General features: G+C 36.9%; 1 protein-coding gene across 4 annotated transcripts in view; it reads left to right on the top strand.

Annotated features, from left to right (window-relative positions):
- Nucleotides 1–17,639, top strand: part of LOC101897787 (uncharacterized) — a 45,679-nt gene extending 28,040 nt beyond the window's left edge. For 3 of the 4 annotated variants that reach the window (XM_059132030.1, XM_059132031.1, XM_059132029.1), the window contains exons 2-6: nt 6,174–6,801; nt 11,053–12,869; nt 12,941–14,184; nt 14,248–14,349; nt 17,035–17,639. In XM_059132030.1, coding sequence (XP_058988013.1) covers nt 6,589–6,801; nt 11,053–12,869; nt 12,941–14,184; nt 14,248–14,349; nt 17,035–17,366 — 3,708 coding nt within the window. In that variant the 5' untranslated portion in view covers nt 6,174–6,588 and the 3' untranslated portion in view covers nt 17,367–17,639. The remainder of the gene's footprint in view (nt 1–6,173; nt 6,802–11,052; nt 12,870–12,940; nt 14,185–14,247; nt 14,350–17,034) is intronic. The other variant, XM_059132032.1, reaches the window with a different exon arrangement.
- Nucleotides 17,640–17,748: the final 109 nt, after the last annotated feature.

Genomic DNA, 17,748 nt, shown 5'->3' with positions numbered 1-17,748 from the left:
TCCCATCTTTATACTTCTATGTCTTTGAAGAAAGTTGCAAAATATAAAAAAGTCTGTTAAATTTTTGCAAAGAATTGCACCTCTATAATCAATAAGCTGCTAGCGAGGGCGGTGCCTATTATGGAAAAAGACCGAAGGAAAATACATAAAAAAATAAAAATAAGAAATATGTGTTCATTTTTTCTGATAAAATTGAAACAAATATTTTCTTGATATATAGTTGAAATAAGAGATTTAACTTATAGTAATACTTTTGTTTTTGGCGTCATCCTTCTAAATTATTCTTTGTACGAGAATTAGGCATAAACTCATATGAAGTATATATTTAAACATATAAAAAATGTGAAAAAGGTGGGAGCTTATACTCTCTATTTAGGTTACTTTGCGATGGAAACTTTCTCTATTTTTAATTTTACTTCCACAATCTATTTCAAAAGGGAACGGTTAACTGAAAACAACATCTCCTGTCAACTATTTCTCTGTACAACAGCCCACTGTGCAACAGCATTGAGAAAAATGAGTAACAAGCTAAATAAAAATTCGTCGGTCTTATCAATGGCGCAGTAGCATTGCATTACAAAAATTTGTTTTATTTTTCTGTTTTTATTTATTTTTTTTTTTTCGTCGACTTCTCTTTGTTGTTTCGGCATAGTTATCAATACGTTTTTGCTTGCATTTGTTATTGCTATTGCTTTTCTTTGTATGCTCTTGTTATTGTTTGCACAGTGTATCAGCATATTGAATTGTCGCGCCACCAATAATAACAATAACCAAACAATGACATATCTCATTGATGATGGCTGTTTATGAGGGAGCGGGGGAGAGGATCTGTTGTTGCCTCGAAAGTGCTCGAGTTTCTTTACCTTAGACATGGTTTTTGTTGTCACTTTTTTTGGTTGCAGTTATTGGGCTTTCGTGCCATACTATTTATTTTGCAACGTAATGCATTTTTTTTTTGTTTGTTTCTTTTCACCTTTATTTGTTTTTAATTTGGTGTTTTTTTTTCTGACGTTTTTTTATAATCTTGTTGTGGTTCATTATTCTTTTGTTTTGTTTTATTTCTTCTTCTGTCTCATTATTATTATTTGACGTCTAAGCAAAACATTTGTCTTTGCCTCTTTGTGTCACACACAAAATAAACAAATCTATTCTCTACTGAGAGGCTCTCAGATTTTTTTCTCCGTTTTTTTTTTTTAATGAAACAAGCAATTGTTCTTCACATTTGTCAATCAGCAGCCGCAGTTAAGTGAATTCTTTGTTCATTTTTTTAAAGTATTTTTTAAAATATCTATAAAATCAAATTTCATTCGAATATATTTTAATTGGGTCAACGCTTTTATTACTGGGAAATTCTTAAACTTGAAACCTGCTAATAATGAGTATATTTATTTACGTTCTTGTGACTCAGTATAGAAAGTATCTGCTTATCATCATTTTAGACAATTGAGATACTGACTGTAAATAGACCGTTACCTTTGAAATTGGTGTAAATTAATTTGTCATTCAATTTAAAAATGCACATATTTAATTTACTTTTTTATTCGTTGCAGAGTTATGACTGTTTTGAAAAATTTTTTGGGTTCGCAATTTCTTTATCCTGCAAATAAATTAAGTTTTTGGGTTTGGCTAAAACTCTTTATCCAGCAAAATATATCCTTAAAGAAACAGCCACATAACCAGAGAGTAGCCCAACTATTTTCATACATTTCTCACGATATCGTGAGGATTCCAGTGAGAAAAGAAATGTGAGGCGATGACGAATATATAATACAGGGTCAAACGCGATAATTTTTACATTTTTTTTTTTTAATTTTATTGAATGAAAGCAAAAAATGTTGAAAAATAGCATTAAATTTTAGAATAAGTCAAGATTTGTTCGAATTGGTCACCCCTTTGGCACGAATTATGGCCTTCAAACGGCCAATGAAACCGTCACACGCTGCCCGAATGTTGCTCTGCGGCGAAGCGCTTGTTTGAGGTGATCGACACTTTGGTATTTTTTAGTGTCAATCTTTCTTTCCAAAATACTGCAGACACAATAGTCCAACGGATTGGTATCCGGAGATTTTGTGCGCTGGAAATGAAGTGAGAAACCTCATTATGTAACCATTCTTGGGTGGCGCGGGCTGAGTGCGATGGTGCTGATTCCTGTTGGAATGTCCTAGGTCTGCGGCCAAAATGCCACGGTCGATTAATACGAGCTGAGAGCGACTATCGGCTGTTATGGCGGTCCACACCACCACCATGGTCGGCGCTTGAGTTCTGGTGGCTAAACGAAGGTGCACATTTTCAGCTGACCTCTTTGGCAAGTAAACACGATCATTTTGTTTGTTTAAAACTGCTGGACAACGAAAGTCTTGTCATCGGAGAAAACCAAATTCAGCAGTTTACCACTTTCGGCCAAGCGAAGCAAGTCTATTTTCTTTCTGTTGCGTCGTAAGTTCTTGCAATTCTTCGGCCACTGCGAGATTTATTTACATTTAAATGCTGGAGTGCTCTAACTATAGCCACTTGTGGTTTTCCAGCCAAATATAAAGAAATAACACTACTACGCTTGAAATACATCATCAATAATTTTTTTCTGAAAAATTCTCACCAAAATACTTTTGTACGCTTGTGAATAATATAATGAGCTGTCACTGGAATAGTCGGACGAGAGGCCCAGAAATGACAACAGTCTGAAGTTGGTTGCAGATTTTTAATCTCACCCTGTATGTGAACAGACCTGGAAACTTGGTAGACTTTTTCTAGTAGTAATGACCCTATGATCTAAAATTCCACGTAATCTAATTTCGTGTATCATTTACATTAAAAAAGAGGGGAATATATATTGGAGCTATATCTAATTCTGATCTGATTTCGACAAAATTTTGCAAAATCATTTATAGGCTGTATCTAATATCTTTTACCGTATTGTTATTGATAGCATATTGTGGCTTAGAAGGACTTATATGTCAAATCGGCTATGGGAGCTATATCTATATCTAAACCGAATTTCACCAAACTTGAAATACTTACTTTTCGACTGAATTCGGTCGTATGTGACAAAACCCTAGCCCCGTATGATACTCTGCAGCAATTCTCGGTAAAAATGTCTGTAGATCTAATACATAATTATACTATATAATCAGATACATAATTGGACTATTTAAAACTCATTCCAAACATTCAGGTTTTTCTATAATTTTCAATTTACGTCAAGCTAAATGTATTATCTTGAGTTTTGGTCGGATCCACGAGACTATACAAAATTTCGTGACATTGCCCTATATTTACCAAACAACATTTCAAAATTGAGATTCGTGTACATTTTAGGCAATATATTCGATCACTGCGTCAACGAATAAACATCAATTTGAAAATCGGAAGTTTCAACTGTTGCGATTTTGTTCTATTGGTCTATATTCCACATTATATTAGTTTTAGTCTTTGTCATTATTGTATTTATACTAAATGTGAACAATTTTCCAATGAATCTGTTCTGATGCAGATATGGTTTTATGAAGAGCTATAATATGTTTGGCTATCCTGATAAACTGCTTCTTGCATGCCTTTTTTATTTCTCTCTTCAACACAGCAAATCAAAAGGGTGCTTTAAAATTTCAAACAATTTGCTGTTCAAGGTTTTTATTTGGTTTTACAGATGTTTTTGTGGATTTTAATCATTATTCGCTCATTACATAGATAACTATCTGTTCATATCAAAGAAGACAAAACAACAAAGAAGCCAAATATAATATTAATTGTTCAAATGGAAAAAAAGCAACACTTCATTGTCTTTGAATAGCAAAATACAAAATCACTGAAAACTTAAATATATTGGCGGAGGCGGCGGTTTCGGTTTGTTGAAATATTTCTCTTGAGATTTGAGAGGGCGACTCATGGAGCATAGAAATCATCAGTACAACAACGACAAAGAATCGTCGCTACCATACAACAATTAAATAACTTACTTTTTCCATATGTATTGTGTATTTCAATGATTGCTCTGACAGGCAGGCCTAGCCTAGCCTTGTCATTGTCGTCGTCATCGTAGATGATAGTCCCCATGTTGCTGGGCTACCTACCTTCCTTTCTATCACCTCTTACCGTTCATTTTTCCTACATTGCCACTCAGACAATTGGAAATCCAAAACCATTCATAGCCACAAAATGTACGCTAACACCACTAACGTGTTGTAATGCTGGTTGCCTCAAACAAAAATGGATGTAGTTTCAAAAGCTCTGTTGGTGTACATACAGTCTGACACTGTTTTTGTAAACCAAAAATCTGTTGGAAATATGAAAACAAATTATTTAACGTACGGTCTCAGTTTTTAATTGAATTTCTAATGGCACGTTCTTCAACAACAGGGTGAGATAAAAAAACTGCAACAAAGTCAAACGCCATAACTTTTACATTTTTTTTTAAATTTTATTGAATGAAAGCAAAACATGTCGGAAATAACATCAAATTTTTGATTAAGTTTAGATTTGTTCAAAATGGTCACCTTAGGCAGGAATTATTTCCTTCAAACGGCCAATGAAACCGTCACACGCTGCCCGAATATAGCTTTGCGGTATTTCGGCCCATTCCCGGCGAAGCGCTTGCTTGAGGTGATCGACACTTTGGTATTTTCTAGTGCCAACCTTGCTTTCCAAAATACTCCAGACACAATAGTCTAACGGATTGGAATCCGGAGATTTTGGTGGCCATTGTGCGCAGGAAATGAAGCGAGCAACCTCATTTTGTAACCATTCTTAGGTGGCGCGTGCGATGGTGCTGAGTGCTGTTGAAATGTCCAAGGTCTGCGGCCAAAATGTTTGCGGGCCCAAGGCTTTATTATACCCTTCAGAATATTTTTGCGATAATATTCGGCATTTATTCTGATGCCACGGTCGATTAATACGAGCGGAGAGCGACTATCGGCTGTTATGGCGGCTCACACCACACCATGGCCGGCTCTTGAGTTCTGGTGGCCAACCGAAGGTGTACATTTTCAGCTGTCCTCTTTGGCAAGTGATGACGAAAATTTTGTTTGTTTACAAACTGCTGGACAACAAATATTTTCTCATCGGAGAAAACCAAATTCGGCAGTTCACCACTTTCGGCCAAGCGAAGCAACTCTTTAGCTCTTTTGAGTCTATTCTCTTTCTTTGTGAGTTCTTGCACTTTTTGGAATTTCAATGGCTTTACCCAGAGCTCATTTTTCAATATATAAAGAATGTAATATTGCGATATGTTCAGCTCGCGAGCTATTTTTTGGCCACTGCGACGCGGGTTTCGATCAAGTCGCTTCTTTACTTTTCGAATAATTTCTGTTGATGTTGCTGTTTTCTTCCGTCTATTTCCTTGACGTCGGGCTACGCTACCAGTATCACGGTAACGAGCGATGGTACGAGACACAAAAGATTTATTCACAATTAAATGCTGGAGTGCTCTAACGACAGTCACTTGTGGTTTTCCAGCCAAATGTAAAGAAATCACACTATAACGTTTGAATTCCATCACGAATAACTTTTTTCTGGAAAATTGTCACCAAATTGCTTTTGTACGCTTTTTAAGCAATATAATGAGCTGTCACTGGAATAATTTTAACAGCTGTCGGGCGAGTGGCTTATAAATGACAGCTGTCTGAAGTTGGTTCCAGTTTTTTCATCTCACCCTATACAGTCAGACACGGTTTTTGTAAACCAAAATCTATTGAGAATATGAAAACAAATTATTAAAATTAGAGTCCCAGTTTTTAATTTATTTCTAATGGCACTCTCTTCAACTATTATACTTTTAATTCTATACCTATAGCTAATTTCTATTATGCAGATTCATTTAATTTGTTTGTAATTCCCTGAAGAGAAGTCTAATTGGAAAATAAAAACAAAAATATAAAGTTCAGAAATGTATTAAATGCCGCAATTCAAATCTTGATAATAAATTTTCCAATGGAGAGTTTTTTTGTAGATTTTTAAATCGATTTTTAATGAAATGTTATCATGTTTATGAAGACGTTATAATGAGACGGTATCAACTCTTAATATTTAAATTTAAAAATCTAAAACTATACCAAAACTTCAGCTCCCTGTACTGTATTCAAGTTCTATTGTATGTTAATGTAATACGAAATACAAAAACTACATTTATTAAATTTCTCGAATGAAATATTAATTGTGTAATTTACGTTTTTTCATTACAGGTTTTATGCAAACAGCAACAACAACAAACGAAGCAACATAACCCAGAGAATTAACCTTACACACACATATAAATTACGGAAATAATTAACGCAACTACTAGAAAGAAAAAAAGAAAATCTCAACGATCATCATCCGCAAATTAAAAAAGAAGAAAACCCCTAAAGGTGTAGGAGTATAGAACTATATACTTGGGAATCATTTGTTGCGTGACATTTTGGAAAAAAGAAAAACAAGCGACGTTTCAGCTTTAACCTACATCATTATCATCGTCCATTGTCATCATTGAACCACAAAGTCGTCTTAGTATTTGATAAAAAAAAAACAGTTTGAAACACGTAGCAGAAACTACAATATAGAAGCGCCCCCCAAGCAGTAGTACACGCAGATATTGTTTCCACTTACCGTCAACGGGACATGTCATGTCAGCAAGCATCAAGATTCATAGCAACAAACTGCAACTCTACCATTGCCGCCAACAGCGCCAACAACAAACAACAACAACAGTTCACTTCAACAACTAACATTAACACAACCAGCAACAATATAACAAGAATTGTTGCAGCCGAAGATCCGTATGTGTTCACAGAATCAGTGCCAACCACACCACCCATATTATTTAATACTCAGGTAATATATAAAAATAAGGGCCAGAGGGAATTTTCACCGCCATATATATTTTCAATTCGACATATTTTCAGCTCTTGATGAAATTACCCAAAAGATCTGTATCTAATAAACCCTAACTATACAAAAAATATACACTAGTGCTCCAACCTGCGTCGTCAATCGTGCGGAAAACCCCGACGCAAACCGAAGCGACGCAACTCGAGTCACCTTTTTCCATAGAAATACACTGAAATCAATTCAAGAACCAGGCAAGGGTGATGGTCTGCCCAACTAGAAGACGATTTTACCTTACTGGCCTATAGATGATGATGGGGTCGTGTATGAGAAGAATGTCAGAGTTTCTATCTCTGTTCAATCATCTCTACCTCTTCTTCATCCTTACATAATCGACAGTAGTCAGGACTACTGCTATCCAGTTTGGGGATCAGATATCTGATACTATCTGGCCTATTAATCGATATATGGGAAAAGGTTTTCTTCTCGAAATTGTCGATCATGTGGCCTTAGATATCATGCATCCGAGTTTCTAAGTGTCATCTCCTATCAGTTTTTTCAGTGAAGGCCTTCTTGAAACAGCTGACATAGTAGCTTAACACGTTTAGTAATATAAGTCGCAAGCTCAGTCGACTTGCGGCAAACTAATCAGACATTTCTCCAATCGAGAATGTGTCTCGATTTGAAGACACACGAAATCAAATTAGTCGCTATGACCTACCGATGGATACCAATGTTGTAAAATTGAGCTTCTTTTTATACCCTACCCTCACAATGGTAAGGGTATTATGTCTTTTTGCATTTGTTTGTAACAGGGAGAAGGAAGCGAGATAGATCCATCGTCACTTTTGAGGATCTTCATAGAATCACTTTTTGTTTCGATTTTTGCATTCAGTCCGTCCGTCTATGTATTTTTGTGAACAAAATGCAGGTCGCATTTTTTATTCGATTGAGATGAAATTTTGCAAACAATACTTATTTCAATCGATTTCGGGTTAATTGTGCACCAAATAGCCAATACCAGTTAAAAAGTCCTGAATTTCGGTACATCCGACCGAATTCAGCCTAGAAGCAAGTACATCGAATTCGGAGAAAATCGGTTTGGATATAGCTATAACTCCCATATAAATGTTTCATCCGATTTGGTGTTTAAATCCCTCACATTCGTAATATGCATTCGACAACAATCATATTTGGTTATCAGATACAGCCCAGAAATACCTCTGCCAAATTTTATCGAGAACGGCTAATATTTCGATATAGCTCCCATATATATCCTTAATCAGATTTCAGGTTTATTGTGCAAATAATGACCTCTACTGAATATGCATAGTGGTGTAGGGGGTATCATATAGTCGGCCCCGGCCGACTTTTGACTTTTCCTTACTGGTTTATATCAAAATTTTAGGCTTCAAATTTACCGATTTTTGTCGATAACTCAAAAAATAAGTTAGAGCATTCCACTACAAAGCTATAAACTATTATAAACTTTGAATACCGAAGTCTGGAGTATTTCTCCATTGGCTTAACTTCATATTACTCCCTAATACATAGATGTGTTCCATCTGTACTGATCGCTACAATTTCATGATTTCATTTCGGAAACGGAATAGCCACTTGCCTTATACTGGACACATTTAAAGTGCCACTTTAGTTTAAATTTCTTTAATTGCTTCTATTTGTTGCTATTATTCTAAATTCAAACTATGCTTCACTTTCTTAACTTCTGGTTCAAAATAGTTAAGTAACTTTCATTACAAACCCGTTATTTTTTTATACCAAAAATCTAGTATATTAGCTTTAGCGGGGGTTAAGTTAAGCATCGATACTAGGATCAGTATGAGACCTATACTGTCTCCTGAATTCTTAAATAATGCGAACACGTTTTCAAAATTATCTTTCACATACAGGGTGAGATAAAAAAAAACTGCAACAAAGTCAAACGCCATAATTTTTACATTTTTTCAAAATTTTATTGAATGAAAGCCAAAAATGTCGGAAATAGCGTAATATTTTAGAATAAGTTTGGATTTGTTCGAATTGGTCACCTTTGGCACGAATTATGACCTTCAAACAGCCAATGAAACCGTCACACTCCGCCTGAATGTTGCTCTGCTGTATTTTGGCCCATTCCCGGCGAAGCGCTTGCTTGATCTTTATCGACACTTTGGTATAGTGCCAACATTTCTTTCCAAAATACTCCAGACACAACAGTCCAACGGATTGGTATCCAGAGATCTTGGTGGCCATTGTGCGCTGGAAATGAAGCGAGGAACCTCATTTTGTAACCATTCTTGGGTGGCTGGCGCGTGCTGATTGTACTCAGCACGTGCCGAGTCCTGTTGGAATGTCCAAAGTCTGCGGCCAAAATGTTTGCATGCCAAAGGCTTTAATACACCCTCCACAATATTTTCGGAATAATATTAGGCATTTATTCTGACGATTAATCGGCTGTTATGGTGGCTCACACCATCACCATGGCCGGCGCTTGAGTTCTGGTGGCCAACCGAAGGTGCATAATTTAAGCTGACCTCTTTGGCAAGTAAACACGATCATTTTGTTTATTTACAAACTGCTGGACAACAAATGTTTTCTCATCGGTGAAAGCCAAATTCGGCAGTTCACCACTTTTGGCCAAGCGAAGCAACTCTTTAGCTCTTTTGAGTTAATTTTCATTCCGTTGTGGTATAGTTCTTGCACTTTCTGGAATTTTAATGCCTTTACCTCGAGCCCATTTTTCAATATTTGCCAAATGGAATATTGCGATATGTTCAGCTCATGAGCCATTTTTCGGCCACGGCGCCGCGGTTTTCAATCAAGTCGCTTCTTTACCTTTCGAACCATTTCTGCTGATGTTGCTGCTTTCTCCGTCCAATTCCTAGACGTCGGCCTACGCTACCAGTATCACGGTAACGAGCGATGGTGCGAGACACAAACGATTTATTCACATTTAATTGCTGGAGTGCTCTAACAATAGTCACTTGTTGTTTCCCAGCCCAATATTAAGAAATCACGCTCGAATTCCATCACGAATAACTTTTTTTCTAGAAAATTCTCGCCAAAATGCTTTTGTACGCTTGTAAACAATATAATGAGCTGTCACTGGAATAATTTTAACAGCTGTCGGACGTGTGGCCTGGAAATGACAGCAGCCTGAAGTTGGTTGCAGTTTTTTTCATCTCACCCTGTATAAAGAAATAAATTGTTATGAGAACAAATTCTTTGGTTGCTTTTGTTTTGTTACAATTTCACGAAAAATAACATTTATTTCGACAGCTTTCTTTTTCGTTGCTTGGATTAATAATATTTTCCTAAGGTCAATTGCCTTGTAATGCAATTGTTTATAACATTTAGGTCAACAACACATTATTTTTTAAATAACATTCACATGGTGCTTTAAAACAAGTTTTTTTATGAGTCAATTGACGCACACACACGCTCGATTTAAATTTAATTTAATAAACACAAATGGGGAATTTAAACCCCGTTCTGAAATGAATGGAATGAAAAACCTTATTAAACGTTTGCACTTGAAATATACGGGTCAAACAGCTGTGATGAAATAGAAGTAAAAACTAAATTTTACTGTTAACATATAGGTTAAAATACCACATCTTTATCTAGTTTATTTTGGAATTTAAATTTAAAACACGTGTTTCTTTTTTAGCCCTACCACTGTAGGGATCTACCACTGTAGGGACATTTCTGTAATCATTTTTTTTTTTTAGCTCCCGTGTACTCCGCAGAGATTTGCAAACAATCCCCCAAAATAATATATTTTTACACTTTTACCTATAAAGAAAAACAAATTGTTTATATTAAAAATTCATTTTGAATTTTCCGTGGTTTTCATTTTCAACGCATATACTTTATCATGCACCGTTTTTTGTTCTTTCTTTTTCAATTTTTTAGCCATTACTTCGTCATGCAGTTTCTTGATATGACTTGACTCGTGTTTCTTTTTTGCGAGTCAAAACTCTCCTCATTAAAAAAGTAGTGGTGGGAAAAGAAGGTAAGGTTATTTCGGTCCAAGATCGTGTACCATCTGGAGGGGGGATATTAAATAGCTATGAGTTGTGCTTTGTTTATAGAAGATTTCTTTATTTATGCATTTTAAACTTCCTCCAATTTGGACGCGAAATTGTGTCCACATTCTAATTCTAATGCCGTTAGATTTTAACGGGCTCTCCGGTTATGTTTTGATTTAAATTGTTTTGTTTGTTTTTCATTATATCACCATTGTCTATTTTGTTTTAGAAGTCTCGTTCCCGGTTAAGTGAAATAATCGGTGGAACCACAATCAGCTTAGCTAACGTACAACAACAGCAAATAACAACAACACAAACCAATGGCAAGTTAGCAGCTATCAAGACGCAGGCGTCTTATGATAAAAAATCATCAACAACATCTCCCAATTCTCTAAGTAGTTCTCTTAAAAATGTAACAACGCAATCTCTGGCCAACGGCAAGGCAGCGACGACAACAACAACAACCCACAACAAAAAAGTTACAAACGTCTGCATTGTAAGGCCACAATTGCAACAACAGCAACAACAACCACATCATGTGATTAACTCCTCTTGCTCGGGGTTAGAGGAAGACTTGAAATCTATATCACCGCCACCGTTATATACACCGCCAACACCCTCATTATGGCAAACACCGCTCCTAATAGAAGCTGGGCCTGCGGCGGCAGTGCCAACTCCACCAGCCACGCCTGCATCAACACAGAACAGTGCATTGTCACCAAGTGGTGGGAATATGGTTGGCCTAAGCACAAGTATCGGCGGGGGATGCAACACCTCCACAACGGCGGTTATGGCCAAAGTAGCTCCCATTGTGGTGCAACCAACACCTACAACAGCTCCTTTGGCGGCCTCATGTTTGCCACCATCGAAATTCCACAACCACACAATGGCCCAACATTTGCAAAAGCTAGAATGTTTGAAGAAACCAAAAAAGTCTGTACAACCAATGGCATCACCGCCAACCCCACCGTCTCATCCCTTTGGGGAGGATTTGTTGAAGAGCAAAGCCCTCGCCTGTTTCCCCTCCTCCGTGGAGCCGTTGGTGGTTGATAGTGACAACATGAAGTCTGGCAAACATTCCGATAGTGAAGAATTGAATGAAATTCCGGTTAATGTTATCTTTCGCATGGCCTTAATGCCCCAGCAACAAGAGCAGCAAGAGCAGAGTCAGAATGATAACCCGTGTAAAAAACAAAATAAAATCACAACACCCGCCGCCGCCAATAACAGATTAACCTCTTCATTGTCAACAACAATAACAACGAGCACGACGACATCGTCATCATCATCACCGACACCACCTCCTCAAAATAAAATGAATCGGAATCGTTTAGCCACAGCATCAAATACACCCGCCTCGAGAATTCATTACACAGAACAGCAACAACAAATCATTACGTCTTCCAAACAGCAGCCGCCTCAACAGCATCGACACCAACAACAGTCGACAAAATTGCAGCAACAGCAGCAGCGACGAGTGAGAGTGACGCAAGACTGTGTCTTAGAAAACTCACATGAAGCTAATGAAACCGAAACTTTGGAAAAGTCCATTCCAACTTGTAGACCACAACAACCAACAACATTGTCAAAATCAAAAATTTCGAATACAAAATCCCCCAACAATGCCCGCAAATCTAGTACTGTTCACCAGTCGCAACATTTGGACAATTACCCCAGCGGTTGCTCTACCAACTCGAAAGGTGCCGTAGCCATTGTTAGATTATCTCACCATCCCAATGAAGATCCCGCTGCTATGGATATATCTCATTTGGCCACAGCAACTGGTTTGCCCTATTGTATACAGCATTATTGGTTTAACTCCTATGAATTTCGTAAACCTTCAGTGGCGGCGGTGTCGGGCAAGAAAATAAGTCGTTCTGCCTTGAGGGAGGAACGCATAGCATGCTACCGACAACAACTACATCGCCAGGCTATACAAATGCTTTCTACAAGATCTCTACAGAAAATACCCTTGGCGGCAGCCCGTCGACGTCTTATGTGTGTGGATCGTTTACTGAGAAAGTACTACAAACAAAATGAAAAGGGGTAAGTAGGAAGAGGAGGATGTCATATGCAAATTGTCGTTGAAAATTAATTGGACTTTTTCTTTTTTACAGACTGCCCGCCAATGTCAAGCCTTGCGCCTTCGCAGGCTGTGATGGTCAAGCTTTGGAGATGGCCACACACTGCCAAAAACATATCGTCTTGAGTGCTGGCAAGGAGCTATTCTTTCCTTGTACTGCTAAATTTGCCGATAACACACAATGTCGAGTACCAGTATTTGATATAACACATGATTTGCCACTGTGTCTGGAGCATGCCAGGAAACGTGATGCGTATAATCGTCTGTTATATGAGCAGAAACCACGTAAACTCACAGCAACACCCACATCGGCATCCATTGTTTTGCATAAAAATGTCACACATAAAACTGCTACAATTTCATTGGGAAAACATAGCAGCAACAAACAACAACGACCGCCCTCCTCCACAACTGTTGTGAACATTGGCAATCAACAGCAGCAAACACCAATACGCAAAAGAAAGCAAACTGGTAACCCAGTTGGTAGACCACAAAAGCGCCCAAAGAAACTGCAAGATGCATCTACATTGTCATCGGCGACAACAGCAAATGCTGTGTCCAATGTCATGCAAACAGCATTGTCAACGAATCAGTTGCTGCCACGTTTACCCTCGACGGGTTTGCGTCGCAAGGGCAGTACCACATCATTAGAATCCATAGCCAGCAATTCGCAGCATTCAACAACGTCCAACACCTCGCAACCACCACAATCAACACAACAGCTCTATTCCATGACCAGCAATAGCAGCAACACCTCATTCTCAAATCAACAGCAAGCTTTGGTAAACACATTGCCACCACCAGCTCTAGCTCCACTTAGTACTGGCGGTTTTATGGCCAATAACAGTTTACCACAACATTTGTTTAGTTTTGGACATGACACCACTTCAAATGGTCAAATAAATAAACATTCCTCTTTGGTCAATAATATAAACAACAACAATAACAACAATAGCAGCACATCCGCCATTTCACCAACAACAGAAATCAAGGATTTCATATCCAGTTTGACTAGTTTTACATCTGCCCAACTGCATAAACCATCTACAACCAATTCCGCTTTACAAACATCTTCACTTTTGGAATCAACCGATCCTATGACCATTAATACAAATTCCAATTCTAATTTTACTTCTTCGGGTATGGGTTCAACCACATCATTGCCCACCGCTGCAGATGATTTCCTCAGCATATGTGAGAATAGTTCAGCCAGTTCTGTCGACACTGGTTTAGGAGGTTTAAGTGATCCGGAATTGATGTTAGGCGGTCCCGATGGTGGTGAGTATTAATCTCATTTTTGGTAAGGTGGATTTCTAATTGTTTCTCTTCTAATGTTTCTAGATGATATACCTTTGGGCGATACACATTTGCTGGAAGAGAACGATTTGGCAAATGTTTTGAATTCTTTGCCGGAGGATGCATTTAAGGAGTTGTTTGCAACAGGTAAATAAAAATGACTTTGGTTTTACTCTTTTGCGCTATAGAGACAGTGTGTGAAGATCAGACATCTTTACACTACCAACATAACTTTAAACTAATTGAGAAAGTAATCAGATTATTCCAATAGAGCAAAATTAGAAGACACGCGTATTGGTCTTTTGAAAGTTTACATCGCAAAGTAAACTAAATAGACGGGACAAGCTTCCCCCTCATCCACATTGTTTGATATTCTCGGATTAATTTTCTATACAATCCGCGTATATTGGGTATATAGTGTGCTAGGCAATATTTGTTATAATATTCGATTTTTTAAATTAAAAAAAAAAATAAATAATATTGACAATTTATTGATTTACTTAAATTATTGGACATATAACTTTGACAGGAGAGTAGTAAAATAACTGACTAAAACGGCGGAATCTAGAATCTTGAAACTTTGCGCGAGGGTAAGTCTTGGTACGTGTGATAAGGCTAGATTTTTAGAAATTCTTACTAAAAACGTACGAAAAGTGGTAAAATGTACTAAAAATCGAATACTTTGGAATGAGAGGCACTAATGGAGTGCAGGATATATGTGCCAAAAAGTTTTTGGAAATTCAAACTTTAAGGTTGCCAAAAGTTCTAAAATTCTACCATTTGGTATTATGTGAACGGCTAGAGCTAAAAACCTGAAATTTGGTATGAGAAGATTGGAAAGTAAGTTTGATATAAAAAGGTGGTTTTGGAAATGAGTACCAAGTGTGCGAACTGCAGCACAGTTGGTGTTAAATTTTTAACAGTTTAGTAAAGTTGGAAAGTTTTATTAGGTAGTTTCGGAAATGTGTACTATAATTGTGCAAGAAGTGCTGTATGGTACTATTTTTGGTACTGTGTGAAGGGATAGACATATAATTTTGGTTTTTAGGCCTTGAATATGGTTTTATTAAATACTCCTCCGTAAACTTCAAAAGAAAGATTTTGAATACTTTTTGGTGTGAAAGATGAACATTTCCTATTATTCTTTCCGAAAATGGAATACTTGAATATTAAAAAAATTTTAAATTCTGAAATTTTGTATGGCGTGAGATAAAAAAAAAACTGCAACAAAGTCAGACGCCATAACTTTTGATAAGATTTGTTCGAATTGGCCACCTTTGCCACAAATTATGACCTTCAAACGGCCAATGAAACCGTCACACGCTGTCGGAATGTTGCTCTGTGGTATTTTGGCCCATTCCCGGCGAAGCGCATGCTTCAGGTGACCGACACTTTGGTATTTTTTAGTGCCAACTTTGCTTTCCAAAATACTACAGGCACAATAGTTCAACGGATTGGTATCCAAAGATTTTGGTGGCCATTGTGCGCTGAAAATGAAGCGAAGAACCTCTATTTGTAACCATTCTTGGGTGGCGCGTGCTGAGTGCGATGGTGCTGATTCCTGTTGGAATGTCCAAGGTCTGTGGCCAAAATGTTTGCGTGCCCAAGGCTTTAATACACTCTTCAGAATATTTTCGCGATAATATTAGGCATTTATTCTGACGATTAATACGAGCTTAGAGCGACCATCGGCCGTTATGGATGGTAAATGCTGGAGTTCTCTAACGATAGCCACTTGTGGATTTCCAGCCCAATATAAAGAAATCACACTTGAATTCCATCACGGATAACTTTTTTTCTGGAAAATTCTCATCAGTCTGAAGCTGGTTGTAGTTTGTTCATCTCACCCTGTATGAAGTTTTGATTAAAAAATTGAACAAATTGTGGATTTTGAGCACAGAAAAGGCCTAGTACGAACTGTTGAAACGAGTATAAAATTTTAAGATGGACTTTTCGCTGACGAAGTAGCGGACAACGCTTTGAAAATTTATGGAGGGATTTGGCTCATGTTGTCTCAACTAATTTCGGTAAATTGTCTTAATTTAAGTTTTATAGTAAGTAGAATCCATCCATGCAAAAAATGTTTACGTTTTGGTATAGGCCTTATATGAAGGTACTACCGTTCTACCTACACATAAAAAATATCGGAAGGAAGTCTTTGGTGAATCATAGGCCACATTGAGTAGAAATACTCTAATAATGAATTGTTGTTATCGCATTTTGGTATAGCTTTTACAAAATGGTTTCTTCGGTTTAGGACTTTTTCATGTCTGTCTAAGTTTTAAATCATAAGCATTTCTAGCAAGACAACCTTAATGCCAAAAAAGGACAATTCGTCCCGCCTTATATTTTATTAATATATAAATTAATAACCCAACTAATTTCACAAATCAATTTTATACTCACACCACTTCGCGGAGAGCCTTATAAATTTTACAATTTTGAATGGGTTGCATTTTAGGACAGCGTAGAAGCCCACAATTTTGGATGATCCTTGGATAATATTGAGCGGGACCATAACTTTTTTGTGAAAATACCAATTTTTCCATTCAACGGCGAATATTTTTGCTGAATGATACTTTCCGCCAAAATCATAAAAACATGAAAAAATCACTTTTGATATTGATGGTGATTTCGATACTAAATATTGGAGGTATAGCTTAGTATATACGGAAATAAAAATTTTCAAAGATTTCAAATTAAAATGTTTGTAAGGAAGTCCAATAACGTATTCCAGTAAACTTGTCAAAAGGGATCTAGATTTACAGAAACTTACTTGTGACATTTATTATTTATGTAATAATAATTTTACTTCCTTTTCCCCATTTATAGTCCATCAAGATGAAAGTGATGAAATTGAACGAGCCATTGAACTTGCCGACAAACATCTGAAAACTTTACAACAAACCATTGGCTCCGAATTGGGAGATTTTCTTGATTTTAGCGATGATATGTTAATGGACAATGGCGATATATGTAATACAGAGGGTGTGACTGCTGTACCTAATGGTATTCTGGATACTGCATCTTTGTTTGCAGGAACTAACGTAGTTGGTGGTGGTTTACCAATTGGTAGTGGCGGTGTCGGTGGAAGTGTAGTACTGGGTGGTGTTGGAGGACCAACAACCTCTGTGAACGACATCAGAGGTTTAGTGCAAACGTAAACAAGAAATGCCAACAACATACAACAAAACTTTGGATATAATTGTTGTTGTGTATGAGGATTTGCCCGGCACCGATGAGGTTAGAAAGATTTCTAACATATTCTTTTTTATAAGTATACAAAATAAAAAGTTAATTTTAAATTGTATTCGAATTAATTTTAATTTTTTCTCCTTCTAAGAAATTTAAATTATATATTTAGGAATAACACTATGGCCTTTTTCAAATGTAATTTAAAGAATTTTAGACCTTTTTAGAAATGTCAAATGAAAGTTTTTATGCCGAAAACAATTGTAAAATTCAGAATTTCAAAAATTGAAAATTAAGATTTAATAAAAAAGTGTGTGCAAACTGCATAACTCCGTTAAAGTTCTTTGAATTACA

This window comes from Musca domestica, unplaced genomic scaffold, assembly GCF_030504385.1.
Source record: "Musca domestica strain aabys unplaced genomic scaffold, Musca_domestica.polishedcontigs.V.1.1 92, whole genome shotgun sequence".
In the NCBI taxonomy this organism is placed as follows: Eukaryota; Metazoa; Arthropoda; class Insecta; order Diptera; family Muscidae; genus Musca; species Musca domestica.
Note: the sequence above shows the minus strand (reverse complement) of the source record. Positions and strands in the feature narration are given on the sequence as shown.